We start from the raw sequence: 19,351 nt of genomic DNA, 5'->3' as shown, positions 1-19,351 counted from the left end.
ATCAACTCAAGACTGCTGGGAGGAAATGGAAGGAAGAGGAAGAGGCTCCTATCCTGCCCCATCACTAAATCCCATGGGATGGATGCCCCCCCCCCCCCCCGGAGTGCAAACCCAACCAAACCCAACTGGCAGGAGCTGCATCTACACTGCAGAATGAATGCCAATCTGATGCCACTTGACTTGCCACTGATTAGTGCAGAGAATGCTCCAATACTACAACACCCAGGATATTGTAGCATTGAGTCATGGCGGTGAAAGTGGTGCCAGACTGCATTCATTCCACAGTGCAGATGCACCCATGGGCAAGGAAAGGGCCCAGTGTAGGAGGAGGGGATCAAGCTGAGTTACTTTTCAGAAGTAACTTTCCAAGGGTCCAATGGCCTGGAGGGAAAAGGGGGCTGTTTCCTTCAAGCCCTTCTTCTCCTTTTTGTTGAAGGATCCCAAGGGACTTTTGCAGCAGATGTGTGTGTCCATGCATGTATATACGTGTGCATGCACCTTACAATCTCTGCAGGGTTCTGAGCGTCAACACAAGACTGCTGGGAGGAAAAGGAAGGAAGAGGAAGAGGCTCCTGCCCTGTCCCGGGAAAGCACTCCCATGCAGGAGGAGGGGAATCAAGCTGGGTTACTTTTCAGAAGTAACTTTCCAAAGGCTTAGAGGGAGAAGGGGGCTGTTTCCCAAAGGCCCTTCTTTTCCTTTTCGTTGAAGGATCCCAAGGGACTTTTGCAGCAGATGTGTGCATGTGCATGCATACACATGGGCATCTACATATGTGTATGCACCTCACAATCTCTGCAGAGATTCGAGCATCAACTCAAGACTGCTGGGAGGAAATGGAAGGAAGAGGAAGAGGCTCCTACCCTGTCCTGTCCCTAAATCCCTGCAGGCATATGCATGTGCATCTCCGCATGTGCGTGCATCTCACAATCTCTTCATGGTTTCGAGGAAGAGGCTCCTATCCTGCCCTATTGCTAAGTCCCATGAGATGGATGCACCCCCCCCCCAATTTCCTGTATTCCATTATAGAGATGGCTTTCCTCTTATTGTCGAAAACTTTCATAATCATCATCATCATCATCATCATCATCACTTTATGTCTTAATTAGTCGCTCTCCACCAAGGTGCTCCGAGCGACTTACAATTTAAAACAGTTTATACACAATATAAAACATTCAATATAAAAAACATTCAACATAAAAACATTCAGGAGTGACTATGGCAAAATTTGATCCGGTTACTTAAATGCACAACCAAACAGCCAAGTCTTGAGCGCCTTTGCAAAAGGTCGCAACTCCGACATTGCTCTAACGTATGGAGGCAATGAGTTCCACAGAATTGGAGCATAGATCAAAAAAGCCGGAATCACTGGGTTGTTGTAGGTTTTTCAGGCTATATGGCCATGTTCTAGAGGCATTCTCTCCTGACGTTTCACCTGCATCTATGGCAAGCATCCTCAAAGGTAGTGAGGTCACGACCTCTGAGGATGCTTGCCATAGATGCAGGTGAAACGTCAGGAGAGAATGCCTCTAGAACATGGCCATATAGCCCAAAAAAACCTACAACAACCTGATGGCTTCCCTCCATTGCCTGGTGCAGACCCAGCCAAAGACCAACTGGCAGGAGCTGCATCTACACTGCAGAATGAATGCATATAATAATAATAATAGTAATAATAGTAATAAAAAGAAGAAGAAGAATATAATAATAACAATAATAATAATAGCGAGGCACCACTGGCACTCTTGGGCAGAGAATGCTCCAAGACTACAACTCCCAGGATATTGTGGCATTGAGTCGTGGCATTGAGTCGTGGTACCAAACTGCATCCATTCCACAGTGCGGATGTACCCATGGGCATAGCCTTGGGCACGGAAAGGGCTCCCAATGCAGGAGGAGGGGTCTGTGCTGCTCATGGATCTCTATCTCTCTCACACAGAGAGAGAGAGAGAGAGAGGAGCAGGATGCACCCCCCCTTCTCTCTCTCTCTCTCTTTCCTGCTGTGACTAAAGCCAGAGGAATGCCTCCAGCGCAGCCGAATCGCTCCCAAAAAGGAGATGGAGGGACACAGAGGAGCAGGGAATGGGTTTCCTGTTTATGGCACAGGCAGGAGGGAGGGGGGGAGGAAGGGGTGTGTGGATCCCCCCCCCACAGAAGGGAGGAGGAGCCAAGGAAGCCTCCCCCTCCCCTCGCATTCCAGGCAAGGGAGGGCCCAGGCATCCCTCCCAGCCAGGCAGCCCCCTCCCACCCTGCTTTCCATCCCTCCTTCTTCCTTCCTCTGGTCCCTGCTGCACCCCCCCCCCAACCCACCCCACTGCCCAGCCCTAAGGTCAGGGCTCAGGCTCTTCCCAGGCTCATCCGAGGAAGGAAATGGGAGGGACTGGGAAGAGAAAGAAGGGCAAGAGAACATAGAATCATAGAATCCTAGAGTTGGAAGAGACCTCATGGGCCATCAAGTCCAACGCCATTCTGCCAAGAAGCAGGGAAATCACATTCAAAGCACCCCCGACAGATGGTCAGCCTCTGCATAAAAGCCTCCAAAGAAGGAGCCTCAGAGAAAGAAGGGCACAAGAACATAGAATCCTAGAGTTGGAAGAGATCTAGTGGGCCATCCAGTCCAACGCCATTCTGCCAAGAAGCAGGGAAATCACATTCAAAGCACCCCCGACAGATGGTCAGCCTCTGCATAAAAGCCTCCAAAGAAGGAGCCTCAGAGAAAGAAGGGCACAAGAACATAGAATCCTAGAGTTGGAAGAGATCTAGTGGGCCATCCAGTCCAACGCCATTCTGCCAAGAAGCAGGGAAATCACATTCAAAGCACCCCCGACAGATGGTCAGCCTCTGCATAAAAGCCTCCAAAGAAGGAGCCTCAGAGAAAGAAGGGCACAAGAACATAGAATCCTAGAGTTGGAAGAGATCTAGTGGGCCATCCAGTCCAACGCCATTCTGCCAAGAAGCAGGGAAATCACATTCAAAGCACCCCCGACAGATGGTCAGCCTCTGCATAAAAGCCTCCAAAGAAGGAGCCTCAGAGAAAGAAGGGCACAAGAACATAGAATCCTAGAGTTGGAAGAGATCTAGTGGGCCATCCAGTCCAACGCCATTCTGCCAAGAAGCAGGGAAATCACATTCAAAGCACCCCCGACAGATGGTCAGCCTCTGCATAAAAGCCTCCAAAGAAGGAGCCTCAGAGAAAGAAGGGCACAAGAACATAGAATCCTAGAGTTGGAAGAGATCTAGTGGGCCATCCAGTCCAACGCCATTCTGCCAAGAAGCAGGGAAATCACATTCAAAGCACCCCCGACAGATGGTCAGCCTCTGCATAAAAGCCTCCAAAGAAGGAGCCTCAGAGAAAGAAGGGCACAAGAACATAGAATCCTAGAGTTGGAAGAGATCTAGTGGGCCATCCAGTCCAACGCCATTCTGCCAAGAAGCAGGGAAATCACATTCAAAGCACCCCCGACAGATGGTCAGCCTCTGCATAAAAGCCTCCAAAGAAGGAGCCTCAGAGAAAGAAGGGCACAAGAACATAGAATCCTAGAGTTGGAAGAGATCTAGTGGGCCATCCAGTCCAACGCCATTCTGCCAAGAAGCAGGGAAATCACATTCAAAGCACCCCCGACAGATGGTCAGCCTCTGCATAAAAGCCTCCAAAGAAGGAGCCTCGGAAAAAGAAGGGCACGAGAACATAGAATCCTAGAATTGGAAGAGACCTCGTGGACCATCCAGTCCAACCCCATTCTGCCAAGAAGCAGGACAATCACATTCAAAGCACCCCCGACAAATGGCCATCCACTCTCTGCTTCAAAGCCTCCTTCCATCACACTCCCTCCAGGGCAGAGAGTTCCACTGCTGAACAGCTCTCTCTCTGGGTTGTTGTAGGTTTTTTTCAGTCTATATGGCCATGTTCTAGAGGCATTCTCTCCTGACATTTCGCCTGCATCTATGGCAAGCATCCTCAGAGGTAGTGAGGTCTGTTGGAAGTAGGAAACCATCAGGGACATCTAATCACCTCTCAACAAAAGATTGCCCCAGGCGCCAACAAGCCACACCAAACAACTGCCAGGCCATCAAATGCTAATCAAGGTGGTGATTTGAGAGGTGATTGTTGAGAGGTGATTAGATGTCCTTGTTTGTTTCCTCTCTGTTGTTGTGCTGTTGTAATTTTAGAGTTTTTTTTAATACTGGTAGCCAGATTTTGTTCATTTTCATGGTTTCCTCCTTTTTGTTGAGATTGTCCACATGTTTGTGGATTTCAATGGCTTCTCTGTGTAGTCTGACATGGTGGTTGTGAGAGTGGTCCAGCATTTCTGTGTTCTCAAATAATCTGCTGTGTCCAGGTTGGTTCATTCACAGCATATCATTTGAGAACACAGAAATGCTGGACCACTCTCACAACCACCAGGTCAGACTCCACAGAGAAGCCATTGAAATCCACAAGAAGCATGTGGACAATCTCAACAGAAAGGAAGAAACCATGAAAGTGAACATAATCTGGCTACCAGTATTTAAAAACTCTGAAATTACAATAGCGAAACCACAGAGAGGAAACAAATAAGGACATCTAATCACTTCTCAACAAAAGATTGCCCCAGGCACTGCCAGGCCATCAAATGCTAATCAAGGTGGTCAGTTGAAACATTCCCACCCAGCTCCAGCAGACAATGGTTCTTTGTCCCACCCTGGTCATTCCATAGATATATAAACCCTTTTTCCTAGTTCCAACAGACCTCACTACCTCTGAAGATGCTTGCCATAGATGTAGGCGAAACGTCAGGAGAGAATGCCTCTAGACCATGGCCATATACCCCGAAAAAACCTACAACAACCCAGTGATTCTGGCCATGAAAGCCTTCGACAATACAGCTCCCTCTCTCTCGCCCTCAGGAAGTTCTTCCTCATGTTCAGGTGGAATCTTCTTCCTTTCCTGTCTCTTGAAGCCATTGCTCCATTGCCTCCTAGTCTCTTTCCAGGGCAGCAGAAAGGAAGCATGTTCCCTTCTCCCTAGGACTTCCCCTCATTTATTTATACATGGCCCTTCATTGTGTCTCCTCTCCACCTTCCACGGGATGGCGACTAAAATGTTCAAGGGTCTGGAGAACAAGCTCTATGAGGAGCGGCTTAAAGAGCTGGGCATGTTTAGCCTGGAGAAGGGGAGGGTGAGAGGAGACATGATGAGGGCCAGGGATCAATATGTGGGAGGAAGTCTTAGGGAGAAGAGAACAGGCTTCCTTTCTGCTGCCCTAGATGGAGACAATAATAATAATAATAATAATAATAATAATAATAATAATAAATTATTATTATTATTATTATTATTATTATTTATACCCCACCACCATCTCCCCAAAGGGGACTCGGAGCGGCTTACATGAGGCCAAGCCCAGCGATACATTACAGCAACACAAAATATAAACAACGAAATAACATCACAATAAAATAAATAAACCAATCAAGTAAAATAAACAGTAAAAAAAAATAACATAATGGAAAATCAAACACAGTGGGTGGATGCAATGAAACAATGGCTTCAAACTATAGGAAAGGAGATTCCACCTGAACACGAGAAAGAACTTCCTAACTGTGAGAGCTGTTCAGCAGTGGAACTCTCTGCCCCAAAGTGTGGTGGAGGCTCCTTCTATGGAGGCTTTGAAACAGAGGCTGGGTGGCCATCTGTTGGGGATGCTTAGAACGTGATTGTCCTGCTTCTTGGCAGAATGGGGTTGGACTGGATGATGGCCCAGGCGGTCTCTTCCAACTCTAGGATTCTATGATTCTTTTCTGTAGGCTAAACATGCCCAGCTCCTTAAGCCGCTCCTCATAGGGCTTGTTCTCCAGACCCTTGATCATTTTAGTCGCTCTCCTCTGGACACATTCCAGCTTAGAGTCAATATCTCTCTTGAATTGTGGTGCCCAGAATTGGACACAATAATCCAGGTAAAGTGGTCTAACCAAAGCGGAATAGAGCATGGGGAGCATGACTTCCCTAGATCTAGACACTATGCTCCTCTTGATGCAGGCCAACATCCCATTGGCTTTTTTTGCTGCTGCATCACATTCCTGGCTCATGTTTAACTTGCTCCCCACGAGGACCCCCAACAGAGCAGCTTATTCTTAGGGGTCTGCGGAAGAGACACACACATACCCAGCACTAAGGTAATGCCCCCCTCCCCATTCATGGGAAGGGAGAAGTTGCCTCTCTGAGTCCAGAGGTCCAGAGCGAAGTGGGGTTGGCATGCCCCTCTTGCAGCTTGTGCTCCTTGACCTCTGAGCCAGGTGAAAGGATGCCCCCTCAAACACACAGCTGGAAAGCAATCCCCTCTCCCTCCTGCCCTCCATTTGTGGGGTCTTGCAGAAGGATGGGGCCCTGTGGCCCAGCCCCAAATGCAGGGAGGGTGATGGAACCCATTGGGGGTCTCTCCAGGGATCCAGACCTGATCAAGAACAGGCTTCGGTCTCTGTTTACCTGGGGAAGGGTCTCCTGGGCTCATCCTGCCTACCCACAATGGCCTTGGCAAAGCGGCCCTTCCAGGTGTTTGGGGATTGCAACTCCCATCAGGCTTTAACTCAAGGGGAAGCTGGGAGTTGGAGTCCAAGGACACCTGGAGGGCCACCTGAAATCACCCTTTCTCACCTCTACAACAGGCATGGGCCAACTTGGGCCCTCCCTCCAGGTGTTTTGGACTTCAACTCCCACAATTCCTAACAGCCGGTAGGCTGTTAGGAATTGTGGGAGTTGAAGTCCAAAACGCCTGGAGGGAGGGCCCAAGTTGGCCCATGCCTCTCTACAAGATGGAAGCCCCCTCCCCATTTCATGACTGGACTGAGAAGCTGACTGGACTAAGAAGCATTCCCACAAGGGGAGGGGGGGTCTCCTGCCTCTCTGCAAACAGGGAAGGGTCCTCCACGAAGGCTGCTGTGAGTTTTTTGGATTGCATGGCTACTACCCCTTCCACTATGTCCACTGCAGCCCCCTCCCCCCAGATCTGGTCCCCTCTTGCCTTGGCGGTGAGTGACCAAGGTATGCTGGCCACCCCCTGCCCAGGCTGGCCCACTTCCTCCCATTCTTCTCCTTTTCCTCCTGGAGAAAGAAAGGAGGGCTCACCTCTTCTCCTCCCCCCCCCCTCAAGAGAGAGGGGCTTCTTCCTAAAGGGAGGGAGGAAGGGAGGGGGAGAAAGGAAGCCAAGCAGCAGTACCTGGGGGACTTCAGCTGATTGCTCAGCCCCCTCCCCAGAGCCCTTTGGCCTCTCCCATCTCACCCCCTTCCTTCACTCCAAGTTCCTAAACTTTATAGAACCCTTTCCAAGGGGTGAACAAATGCCCCCACACCTCCCACTGAAGCAGGCCTTTTGGGGAAGGGGCTTCAGCCGTCCTTCCAGCCTCCCTCCCTGCCCTCCTTCCAGCCTCACTTCCTTCCTTCTTTCCTCACTTCCAGCCTCCCTCCCTCCCCTTCCTTCCTTCCTTCTTCCCACCAGCCTTCCTTCTTTCCCACCTTCCAGTCTCCTTCCCTTTCTTTCCTCGCTTCCTTCTTTCCAGCCTCCCTCCCTTCCTTCCCTTCATTCTTTCCAACCTTCCTTCTTTCTTCCTGCCTGCCTTCCATTCTTTCCTGCCTGCCTTCCTCCTTCCTTTCTTCCCTACCTTCTTTCATCCTTCCCAGCTGCCTTCCTTCCTTCTTTTCTTCCTTTCAGACTCTGTCTCTTCATTTCTTTCCTTCCTTCCAGCCTCCCTTCCTTCTTCCCACCTGCCTTCCTTCCTTCCTACCTTCCAGTCTCCCTCCCTTTCTTGCTTTCCTTCCTTTCCTTCCAGCCAGCCAGCCTTCCTTCCTCCCTTCTTCCCACCTCCCTTCCTTCTTTCTTTCTTTCCTGCCTTCCTTCCAGTCTCTTTCTTTCTTTCCTTCCTTTCTTTCCAGCCAGCTAGCCTTCCTTCCTCCTTCCCTTCCTTCAAGCCTTCCTCCCTCCTTTCATCCCATCTGCCTTCCTTCCAGCCTTCCTTCCTTCCTCCAAGCCTTCCTCCTTTCCTCCCACCTGCCTTCCTTCCTTTCCTTCCTTCCTTCCAGCCAGCCTTCCTCCTTTCCTCCCTTCCTGCCTACCTTCCAGTCTCCCTCCCTCCCTCTCTTCCTTTCCCTCCCTTCCGGGTTCAGGGCCTGCCCGCCTGTCTTTGCCTGGGGAGGAAGAGGAGGGGAGGAAGGGGAAGAGGGAAACTTGGCCTTCTTCCCCTTGAACAGAACACCAAAAGGAAGTGGGCCCGGCAGGGTTCGGCACATGCAAAGGCCAAGCACGTGCCCGGGGGGGGGGGGGGGTGTCGTGCTTCCAGGGCGGGGCCAGGTGCGGCGGCGGCGGGGGGGGGGGGGGGTCTTCCTCTTCCCTTCCCTGGCGTGTCCCCCCCTCTCCCCCCCCCCCCCCCCCCTCTGCCTCACCCTCTCTCGGGCCTGCCTCTCGGCGTCGACCTGGCGCTGGAGGTGTTCGGCGCGCTCTTCGGCCTCGTCGGCCACTTGCTGCAGCGTCTGGATCTTCTTCTTGACCGCCTCGATGGAGCTGCTCCCGGCCATCTTCCCGGAACAGGGGAACCCTCCCTCCCTCCCTCCCGGGACCCCTTCCCTTCCCCTTCCTCTTCCTCCTCGGGTGCAGGAAGAAGAAGAAGAGCCAGGCGCGGCTACTGCTCTCCCTCCTCCTGGCCTTCCTCGCTCCCTGGCTCTGCCTCTCCCTCCTTCCTCTCCTTCCTCCTTCCTCTCTTTCCTTCCTTCTCCGCCTCCTCTCTCTCTCTCTCTGCCTCCGCCTCCCTTCCTCCTCCTCCCCTCCCTTCCCATTCGCTTCCATGCCCAGGCCCGGCCCCATCCGACGCTTCCTGCTTCCTCGCCCCACCGCCCGACAAAGGCCGGCCCAGCCTCGCCCGCCGCAGCTCCTCTCTGAGCCAAAGAGAGCAACCTGGGTCAGCTTCACCTCTCCCTCCAGGTACTTTAGGCCCTCGGGAGGCTCTTAGGAATCCAAAACACCTGGAAGGAGAGCCCAGGTTGGCCCAGATTGGCTCGAGATCTTGACAAACTGCACATCCCACCATTCCAAAGCATTGAGGACTCAGGGCAGTTCCAAATGTGCCAAGCTGCCTGAGCTCTGTGACTGCAGCATTCTTCCCACAGTATACACCAAGCATGGGCCAACTTCATCCCTCCCTCCAGATGTTTTGGACTTCAACTCCCACCATTCCATAGCATTGAGGAATCAGGGCAGTTGGAGTGGTGCTCTTAGGAATCCAAAACACCTGGAGGGAGAGCCCAGGTTGGGCCAGGCTTGCTCGAGATCTGGAAAGGAAAGGGACCCAGGACAGACCTGATGAGCATCTGCCTGCCTTCCATTTGCCTGCTGACTCATGGGTTTTCCTAGGCAGCCTCATAGTGAAGGGACAGCAGGAATGCTTGGCTCCATTGACCCACCTTCCCTTTTGAGAGACTCTCTTTCTATCCACAGGACTCCTTTGTATCTCTGATGTAGAACTACAATATACTAGACTAGCTGTCCCCTGCCACGCTGTGCTGTGGCCCACATGGGGGTCCTGTGTGGGAGGTTTAGCCCAATTCTATCGTTGGTGGGGTTCAGAATACTCTGTTATTGTAGGTGAACTATAAATCCCAGCAACAACTCCCAAATGCCAAGATTATGTTTTCCCCAAACTCCACCAGTGTCCACATTTGGGCATATGGAGTGTTCGTGTAGAGTTTGGTCCAGATCCATCATTGTTTGAGTCCACAGTGCTCTCTGGATGTCGGTGAACTACAACTCCAAAACCAAAGGACACTGCCCACCAAACCCTTCCAGTATTTTCTGTTGGTCATGGGAGAACTGTTTGGTTCAATTCCATTGTTGATGGGGTTCAGAATGCTCTGTGATTGTAGGTGAACTAGAAATCCCAGCAACTACAACTCCCGAGTGTCACAATTCCACCAGTGTTCACATTTGGTCATATTGAGTATTCGTGTAGAGTTTAGTCCAGATCCGTCATTGTTTGAGTCCATAGTGATCTCTGGATGTAGGTGAACTCCAAAACTCCAAAACCAAAGGACACTGCCCACCAAATCCTTCCAGTATTTTCTGTTGGTCATGGGAGAACTGTGTGTCAAGTTTGGTTCGATTCCATCGTTGGTGGAGTTCAGAATGCTCTTTGATTGTAGGTGAACTATAAATCCCAGCAACTACAACTCCCAAATGACAAAATCAATTTTTGAGTGAAGGACGTACATTGGGTTGTTAGATGTCTTGTGTCCAAATTTGGTGTCAATTCGTCCAGTGGTTTTTCAGTTCTGTTAATCTCACAAACGAACACTACATTTTTATTTATATAGATTCAGAAGGGACCCCCAAATGCCATCCAGTCAAACCCCTTTCTGCCAGGCAGGAAGGAACCATCCAATCTCTCCCAACAGATGTCCATCCAGTCCCGGCTTGGAAACCTCCAGAGGAGGAGACTTCACTAGACTCCCAGGCAGGAGCAGGTTCCCTTACCACCAGGAAGTTCTTCCTGATGTTTAGGTGGGATCTCTTTTCCTGGAGTTTAACTCCATGTCCCCCTTGTGTCCCAGTCTCTGGAGCATCACAAACGAAGCTTGCTTCCTCTTCAAAGTGATGTCCTTCTCAGGCATTTAAACTTGCCATTCAGGACCCAGCAATATCATACGAAAGCTGACTGGCACAACCTGGGGATCACAACCAGACACAGTGAAGACATCTGCCCTTGCGCTGTGCTACTCTGCTGCTGAGTACGCATGCCCAGTGTGGAACACATCTCACCACGCTAAAACAGTGGATGTGGCTCTTAATGAGACATGCTGCATTATCACGGGGTGTCTACACCCTACACCACTGGAGAAATTACACTGCTTAGCCGGTATTGCACCACCTGACATCCGCCGGGGAGTAGCAGCCAATAGTGAAAGGACCAAGACAGTGACATCTCCAGCCCATCCCTTGTTTGGGTATCAGCCAGCACGTCAACGACTTAAATCCAGACATAGTTTTCTAAGATCTACAGAGACACTCGCTGGAACACCCCAGCAAGCGAGAGTCCAAAAGTGGCAGGCTCAAACCCAGAACTTCAACCAATGGCTGATACCAAATGAGAGACTCCCCCCTGGGCACATAGAGGACTGGGCGACTTGGAAGGCGCTGAACAGACTGCGCTTTGGCACCACGAGATGCAGAGCCAACCTCAAGAAATGGGGCTACAGGGTGGAGTCCACGACATGCGAGTGTGGAGAAGAGCAAACCACTGACCACCTGCTGCAATGCAACCTGAGCCCCGCCACATGCACAAGGGAGGACCTTCTTGCGGCAACACCAGAGGCACTCCAAGGGGCCAGATACTGGTCAAAGGAGATTTAATCAACTACCAAACTCACACATTTTGTATTTTCTCTGTTTGTTTGCTTTGTTTTGTTAGAAATGTAATATAATTGACTGGCTGCTCTGACACGAGAAATATAAATATGACCCAGCCTTCTCTCCTCCAAGCTGAACTTCCACAGCTCCCTCAGCTATTTCTCAAAGGGATCCATGGTTTCCAGACACTTGGTCCACTTTGGTGGTCCTTCTCTGGACCCTTTCCATCTTGTCCATATCTTGAATTGTGTTGCCCAGGACTGGACGTGGGGTTGTGATTCCAAGTGAGGCCTGACCAAAGCAGAAGGAAGCTGGAGTTTAACTTCATAATGGCACGACTTCAGTTGCAAGTGACCAACAGATCCTGCAAATCTCTTGGGAAGACAAGCGGGCAAATGTCAGCGTGCTGGAAGAAGAAGCAAAGACCACCAGCACTGAAGCCATGCTCCTCTGCCATCAACTCCGCTGGACTGAAGGCCATGTTGTCCGAATGCCCAAAGATCACCATCTCCCAAAGCAGTTACTCTACTCCGAACGGGAAATGGAATGTTGGGGCTGATGGTTTTTCCAGTCCCTCTCCAATGCCAGAGATACAGCTTAATGGTGTAACATTAGAAAATGTGGACCATTTCTGCTCTCTTGGCAGCCACCTCTGCACCAAAGTCAACATTGACACTGAAATACAATACCGCCTGAGCTCTGCGAGCGCAGCATTCTTCCAAATGAAGCAGAGAGTGTTTGAGGACCGGGACATCTGTAGGGAGACTAAAGAGCTTGTTTATAAAGCCTCTCAATGGTGTTCTATGCCTGCAAAACGTGGACTGTCTATAGATGTCACATGCAACTCATGGAATGATTCCATCAGCGCTGCTTCTGAAAAATCCTGCAAATATCTTGGGAAGACAAGCGGACAAATGTCAGTGTGCTGGAAGAAGAAGCAAAGACCACCAGCACTGAAGCCATGCTCCTCCACCATCAACTCCACTGGACTGAAGGCCACGTTGTCCAAATACCCAAAGATCACCATCTCCCAAAGCTCTACTCCGAACTCAAGAACAGAAAACGGAATGTTGGTGGGCAGGAAAAGAGATTCAAAGATGGGCTCAAAGCCAACCTTAAAAACTCTGGCATAGACACCAAGAACTGGGAAGCCCTGGCCCTTGAGCACTCCAGATGGAGGTCAGCTGTGACCAGCAGTGCTGTAGAATTTGAAGAATTACAAATGGAGGGCGAAAGGGAGAAATGTGCCAAGAGGATGAAGGCGCATCAGGCCAACCCTGACTGGGACCACATTCCACCTGGAAACAGATGTCCTCACTGCAGGAGAAGATGCGGATCAAGAACAGGGCTCCACAGCCCCCTATGGACCCACAGCCATGACATTACATCCAGAAGACCATCATCCTCAAGCTACGAGGGATCACCTAAGTAAGTAAGTTTTCCAAAACGTTTCCTACGTTGGGTTGTTGTGGGTTTTTTCAGGCTGTATGGCCATGTTCTAGAGGCATTCTCTCCTGACATTTCACCTGCATCTATGGCAAGCATAGAATCATAGAATCAAAGAGTTGGAAGAGACCTCCTGGGCCATCCAGTCCAACCCCATTCTGCCAAGAAGCAGGAATATTGCATTCAAATCACCCCTGACAGATGGCCATCCAGCCTCTGCTTAAAAGCTTCCAAAGGAGCCTCCACCACACTCTGGGGCAGAAAGTTCCACTGCTGAACGGCTCTCACAGTCAGGAAGTTCTTCCTCATGTTCAGATGGAATCTCCTCTCTTGTAGTTTGAAGCCATTGTTCCCTTGCGTCCTAGTCTCCAAGGAAGCAGAAAACAAGCTTGCTCCCTCCTCCTCCCTGTGGCTTCCTCTCACATATTTATACATGGCTATCATATCTCCTCTCAGCCTTCTCTTCTTCAGGCTAAACATGCCCAGCTCCTTAAGCCGCTCCTCATAGGGCTTGTTCTCCAGACCCTTGATCCTTTGAGACGCCCCCCTCTGGACACATTCCAGCTTATCAACATCTCTCTTGAATTGTGGTGCCCAGAATTGGACACAATATTCCAGATGTGGTCTAACCAAAGCAGAATAGAGGGGTAGCATTACTTCCTTAGATCTAGACACTAGGCTCCTCTTGATGCAGGCCAAAATCCCATTGGCTTTTTTTGCCACCACATCACATTGTTGGCTCATTTTTAACTTGTTGTCCACGAGGACTCCAAGATCTTTTTCACACGTACTGCTCTCGAGCCAGGCATTGTCCCCCATTCTGTATCTTTGCATTTCATTTTTTCTGCCAAAGTGGAGTATCTTGCATTTGTCACTGTTGAACTTCATTTTGTTAGTTCTGGCCCATCTCTCTAATCTGTCAAGATCGTCCTCAGAGGTTGTGATTTTCCAATGTTCCCTTTCCTGCCTTCTTATGGCATTGAATGGCATCCACCCTCAATGCCCCTTTTTGCTGCATTGCCTTCATGGCCCCATGCTCCGGAAGAGGCACGCCCATTCAGGTTCGTTAGTGACCCAGCAAGGCTGTTGGCCAAGTGAGCAGGGGGCTCGAGCAAGATGGATTGAAGTGATACAGGCGTCATGGAAGACCCCATCATCCTTACCACCTACTTCCAAAAAGATTGAAGCTTGGTATTGGACAGATGATGAGGGCCTGGCGTGGCTGAAACACCACCCCGATCCGAACTCGGTGGTTGTGAAGGCGGCGCAGTCCTTCGGTCGACAGTCCTCAACACCGTCTGACCGTGAGGGAAAGAGGTTCGATGCAGTTGGTCGAAAACTCTACTGTAAGACTGTAGATTTTATATAGCAATATTAAATGATCACTCACAAGCCGGTTTTGCTTTGAAATGGATATATTGCTTGTATCTCTGCAGCAAAGAAAGACACTACTGACTTTTCCCCACCAGCACTTCCTTTTATACACCTTTCCTGCCCAACTCCCCTTCTTCTCAGTTTCCTTATTAGAACTTGTTGCTCCGCAAGTTCCCATACAAGGCTTCCACCACCCTCTGCTGGCTTCAAAATGTCACAGAGAGAGAATTGAGGCAGCCGGGATGATTCATGGATGGAATTTGTGATGTCTTCATGCCGTCAGAAATTGACTCCTGACATCTACTCAGGTGCCCTCCTCCTGGCCAGGATGGCGAATTACGCTGTGTGCATGGGAGCGTACCAACAGATTTTGTGAGGAAAAGCTCTTCCGTTCTTTCAGCGTATGTCTGAAGAGGACCGTACTGTCCTGAATACCCTGGCACAAAAAGCCAACTCGTTGGCTCATCACCAAATTCAGATGGCGAAACATACAGGAGATACGATGGGGAAGATGACCGCCCATGTGATTGCCATCAGGAGGCATGCCTCGCTCCGGTGCTCGGGACTGTCGACGTTGTCTAGGCAAGGACCTCCCGTTTGATGCCTTGGAGCTCTTCAATGCAGGCACAGACGACAAGCTGAAGGCCAACCAGGACTTCACGCTCTTGGTGGCAAAGTGTGGAAGTGAAAACCAGTCCCAGGCCCAAAGAACCCGCTGGTATCAACACACCAAGCGTCGGTATGGTACTCCATACCGTCAGTACCCATACCGACAGACTCTTCGCCCTCTCCCAAGCCTTTCTCAATAGCTTTGTGAAGCTGCAACAGGCAAGGCTGGGTAAGAGATGCCACCCTTTCGTGGGCAGAGCCATCGGCCACACGGGCCCCTTCACGCAGCCCCTGAAATCCTTGATGGTGGAGCACTGCAAGGCTCGTTTCCAGAAATTGTCCCACGCTGGGCATCCAAAGTCAGCTGAAGAATGATCTCCCTTTGGGGCCTTCAAGGCAAAGGAAAAGGTTTCTCCTGACATGAAGTCTAGCCATGTCCGACTCTGGAACTCTGGTGCTCATCTCTATTTCTAAGCTGAAGAGCCAGCGTTGTCCGTAGACTCCTCCAAGGTCATGTGGCATGGAGTGCTGTTACCTTCCCGCAAAAGCAGTACCTATTGATCTACTCACATTTGCATGTTTTTGAACTGCTCAGTTGACAGAATCTGGGCCGAACGGTGGGAGCTCACCTCACTCCCCGGATTCAAATCACCGACCTTTCGGTCAACGAATTCAGCAGGTCAGCAGTTTAATCCACGGCACCACCAGGGAGTCTTAGGACTCAACAAAGCCCACTTGTAGGATGTACTGGCTGGAGAGCCATGCGCCAGGTGGGGCAATGGGTCCGTAGACACCTCCAAGATCATGTGGCCAGCATTACTGCATCAAGCACCGTTACCTTTCCACAGAAGCGGTACCTATTGATCTACTCACATTTGCATGTTTTTGAACTGCTTGGTTGGCAGAAGCTGGGCCCTACAGCGGGAGCTCACATCACTCCCTGGATTCAAATCACCGACCTTTCGGTCAGGAAGTTCAGCAGGTCAGCAGTTTAATCCACTGCACCACTAGGGAGTCTTAGGACCCAACAAAGCCCACTTCTAGAATGTGCCAGCTGGAGAGCCACGCGCCAGGTGGGGCAGTGGGTCCGTAGACGCCTCCAAGATCATGTGGCCAGCATGACTGCATCAAGCACCGTTACCTTTCCACAGAAGCGGTACCTATTGATCTACTCACATTTGCATGTTTTTGAACTGCTCGGTTGGCAGAAGCTGGGCCCAACGGCAGGAGCTCACCTCACTCCTCGGATTCGAATCAGCAACCTTTCGGTCAGCGAGTTCAGCAGGTCAGCGGTTTAACCCACTGCATCACCAGGGAGTCTTAGGACCCAACAAAGCCCACTTCTAGTATGTGCCATTGGGCGAGCCATGCGACAGGTGGGGCAATGGGTCCGTAGACGCCTCCAAGATCATGTGGCCAGCATGACTGCATCAAGCACCGTTACCTTTCCACAGAAGCGGTACCTATTGATCTACTCACATTTGCATGTTTTTGAACTGCTCGGTTGGCAGAAGCTGGGGCCAAGGGCAGGAGCTCACCTCACTCCTCGGATTCGAATCACCAACCTTTCGGTCAGCGAGTTCAGCAGGTCAGCGGTTTAACCCACTGCATCACCAGGGAGTCTTAGGACCCAACCAAGCCCACCTCTAGAATGTGCCGGCTGGAGAGCCATGCGCCAGGTGGAGCAGCGGCCTCCTCTTCTGCGCAAAGAGCACCTCCACTGGACCTTCTTCCAAGGCAGCCCTTGCTCTCCATCTTTTGTGGGTTTTCTGATCTCTGCTTCTTGTGTTTCGAATCCCATGGCATTTTGATCTTTGGGTTTGCAATGGGTGTCTTTTGACCTCTGGCGAGCTGCCTTCGATCCCAAAGATGTAAACACTTGGAAGCGTAGGGTTAGGAATTGTGGGAAGGGGCCCAGAGGGCCAACGAAGCCTGGCTCCTGCTCTTCCACCCTTTCTGACCATTCCCATGCCTCTCTTTGCTGGAGTCAGAGAGGAGAGAGGAGGCTGGAGGCTGGACCCAAGGCCAGAGGGTCAGCAAGACAAGCAGGGCTCCTCTTGGCCTGATGGGGGCGCCAAAGCGCTGGACAAGGCAGACAGGCTCCTCTGGCCAGCTGGCTTCCCTTGACCACATGCCCTTTCTTCCCTTCCCATCCCATCCCATCCTATACTACCCTGGTGAATACATGTCTACACTGTAGAATTAACAGAGCTTGACCTGGAACCGCATGGACCATCTAGTCCAACCACCTTCTGCCTTCATGCAGGAAAAGCACAATCAAAGCCCTCCCAACAGATAGCCACCCAACTTCATTATTATTATTATTATTATTATTATTATTATTATTATTAAAGTTGGATGACACCAAATGGGCCATCCAGTCCAGCCCCCTTCTGCCTCCATGCTAGGAAAAACACAATCAAAACCCTCCCAACAGATGGCCACCCAACATCAGCAATTCCTAGATGAGGCTGGAGGTTTGGACCCCTTTCAATCAGGCTTTTGTTCAGGTCATGGGACAGAGACTGTCTTGGTAGCTATTACTGACGAAATTCGTTGTCAGTGAGACCGAGGCGGATCAGTGCTATTGGTACTCTTGGACCTCACAGCTGCATTTGACACCGTGGACCATGACTGGCTGATTCATCGATTGGCTCTGTCTGGTGTACGAGGTTTAGCCCTGAAATGGTTCAATTCATTCCTCCGGGACCGGAGACAGAGGGTGGAGTGGTCAGACCAAAGCTCTTAAAGCTCCTGCCTTGGCTGTGGAGTTCCCCAGGGTGCTATCCTCTCGCCCCTGTTATTTAACATCTACGTCTGACCACTTGCTGGACTGGTGTGGAGCTTTGGCCTAGAGTGCTACCAGTATGCAGATGATACCCAGCTACTCTTGCGTCTCGAACCTGGGACAACCACCGCGATTCCTGCGTACTTTAGGCTGTGTTTGGAAGCAGTGATGAGTTGGCTGCGAGCAAGCAGACGCAAAGTGAATCCTGCAAAAACGGAGATGCTCTGGCCCGGCCAGCCGCCAGAATTAACCCAGTCCCTGCCTGATTTCGATGGGGAAGCTCTGGTTCCGTCTGCCACTGTTCAAAGCCTTAAAGGGGTTGTGTTGGACTCATCGCTGACGAGGGAGGCCCAGATCACTGCCATAAGGAAGCAGGCCTTTTTCCATCTTCGCCAGGCAAGGAAATTGGCATCTGACCTTTCGGGAGAAGCATTGGCAACGGTCATCCACGCAACAGTCACCACGAGGTTGGACTATTGCAACGCCTTATATGCCGGCCTTCCAAAGTCAACAACCCAGAAGATTCAGATGGTCCAAAATGTGGCGGCCAGGCTGCTAGCGGGATCATCTCTAAGATCCCATATTACACCGATTCTGCAACAACTGCATTGGCTGCCAAGAGAACATCGGATCTCTTACAAGATCCTGATCCTGACATTTAGAGCTCAAAATGGTCAAGGACTTTTATATCTTAGGGACCGCCTCATTCCTTTTCCCCATCAGTGGTCACCTCGATCCACCCAGGAAAATCTCCTCTACATACCGGGTCTCAACCCCCAGGTTGAGAAACACTGGAATAGAGCCTTGCGGGACCCCACAGGTCAAAGGCCAGGGGTCTGAGCAGGCATCTCCCAGCTTCACCATCTGGGATCGGCCCTCCAGGAAGGACCGGAGCCACGACAGAACCATGCCCCCGAGACCCATCCCAGAGAGCGGTCCCAGAAGGATACCATGATCGATGGTATCAAAAGCCGCTGAGATGTCCAAGAGAACCAGTAGAGTCACACTCCCCCTGTCCAGCTCCCTACGGAGGTCATCCACCAAGCCGGCCAAAGCCGTCTCGATGCTATGACCAGATCTATTACTATTATTATTATTATTATTATTATTATTATTATTATGCTGCCACCCTTAAAGATAACTCTTCATTGCCTCCATCCTGCTGAAGCCAGGAAGGTATTTGGGCAGTGTTTCTCAACCTGGGGGTCGGGACCCCTGAGGGGGTTGTGAGAGGGTGTCAAAGGGGTCGCCAAAGACCATCAGAAAACATCGTATTTTCTGTATTGTTGAAGGCTTTCATGGCCGGGATCACTGGGTTGTTGTAGGTTTTTCCGGGCTATATGGCCATGTTCTGGAGGCAATTTTTCTCCTGACGTTTCGCCTGCATCTATGGCAAGCATCCTCAGAAGTAGTGAGGTGACCTTGCTTGCCATAGATGCAGGAGAAACATCAGGAGAAAAATTGCCTCCAGAACATGGCCATATAGCCCGGAAAAACCTACAACAACCCATCGTATTTTCTGTTGATCATTGGGATTCTGTGTGGGGAGTTAGACCCAATTCTATTGTTGGTCAAGTTCAGAATGCTCTTTGACTGTAGGTGAACTATAAATCCCAACAACTACCCAAATGTCAAGGTCTATTTTCCCCAAGACCCCACCAGTGTTCATATTTGGGCATATGGAGTATTCGTGCCAAGTTTGGTCCAGATCCATCGTTGCATGAATCCACAGCACTCCTCTGGATGTAGGTGAACTACAACTCCCAA

At 50.7% G+C, this 19,351-nt stretch overlaps 1 protein-coding gene across 12 annotated transcripts in view; it reads right to left on the bottom strand.

The window, feature by feature from the left end:
• LOC132766800 (tropomyosin beta chain) overlaps positions 1-19,351 on the bottom strand; it is a 57,437-nt gene that overhangs the window by 32,732 nt on the left and 5,354 nt on the right. For 2 of the 12 annotated variants that reach the window (XM_067464713.1, XM_060761122.2), the window contains exon 1: positions 8,415-8,731. The exons of 6 other annotated variants lie outside the window; for them this stretch is intronic. In XM_067464713.1, coding sequence (XP_067320814.1) covers positions 8,415-8,546 — 132 coding nt within the window. In that variant the 5' untranslated portion in view covers positions 8,547-8,731. Of the gene's footprint in view, positions 1-8,414; positions 8,736-19,351 lie in introns of those variants that run through there. 4 more of the 12 variants (XM_067464715.1, XM_067464714.1, XM_060761125.2 and 1 more) reach the window with 4 other exon arrangements.

The sequence above is a fragment of the Anolis sagrei genome, chromosome 2, assembly GCF_037176765.1.
Source record: "Anolis sagrei isolate rAnoSag1 chromosome 2, rAnoSag1.mat, whole genome shotgun sequence".
NCBI classification, from domain to species: domain Eukaryota; kingdom Metazoa; phylum Chordata; class Lepidosauria; order Squamata; family Dactyloidae; genus Anolis; species Anolis sagrei.
Note: the sequence above shows the minus strand (reverse complement) of the source record. Positions and strands in the feature narration are given on the sequence as shown.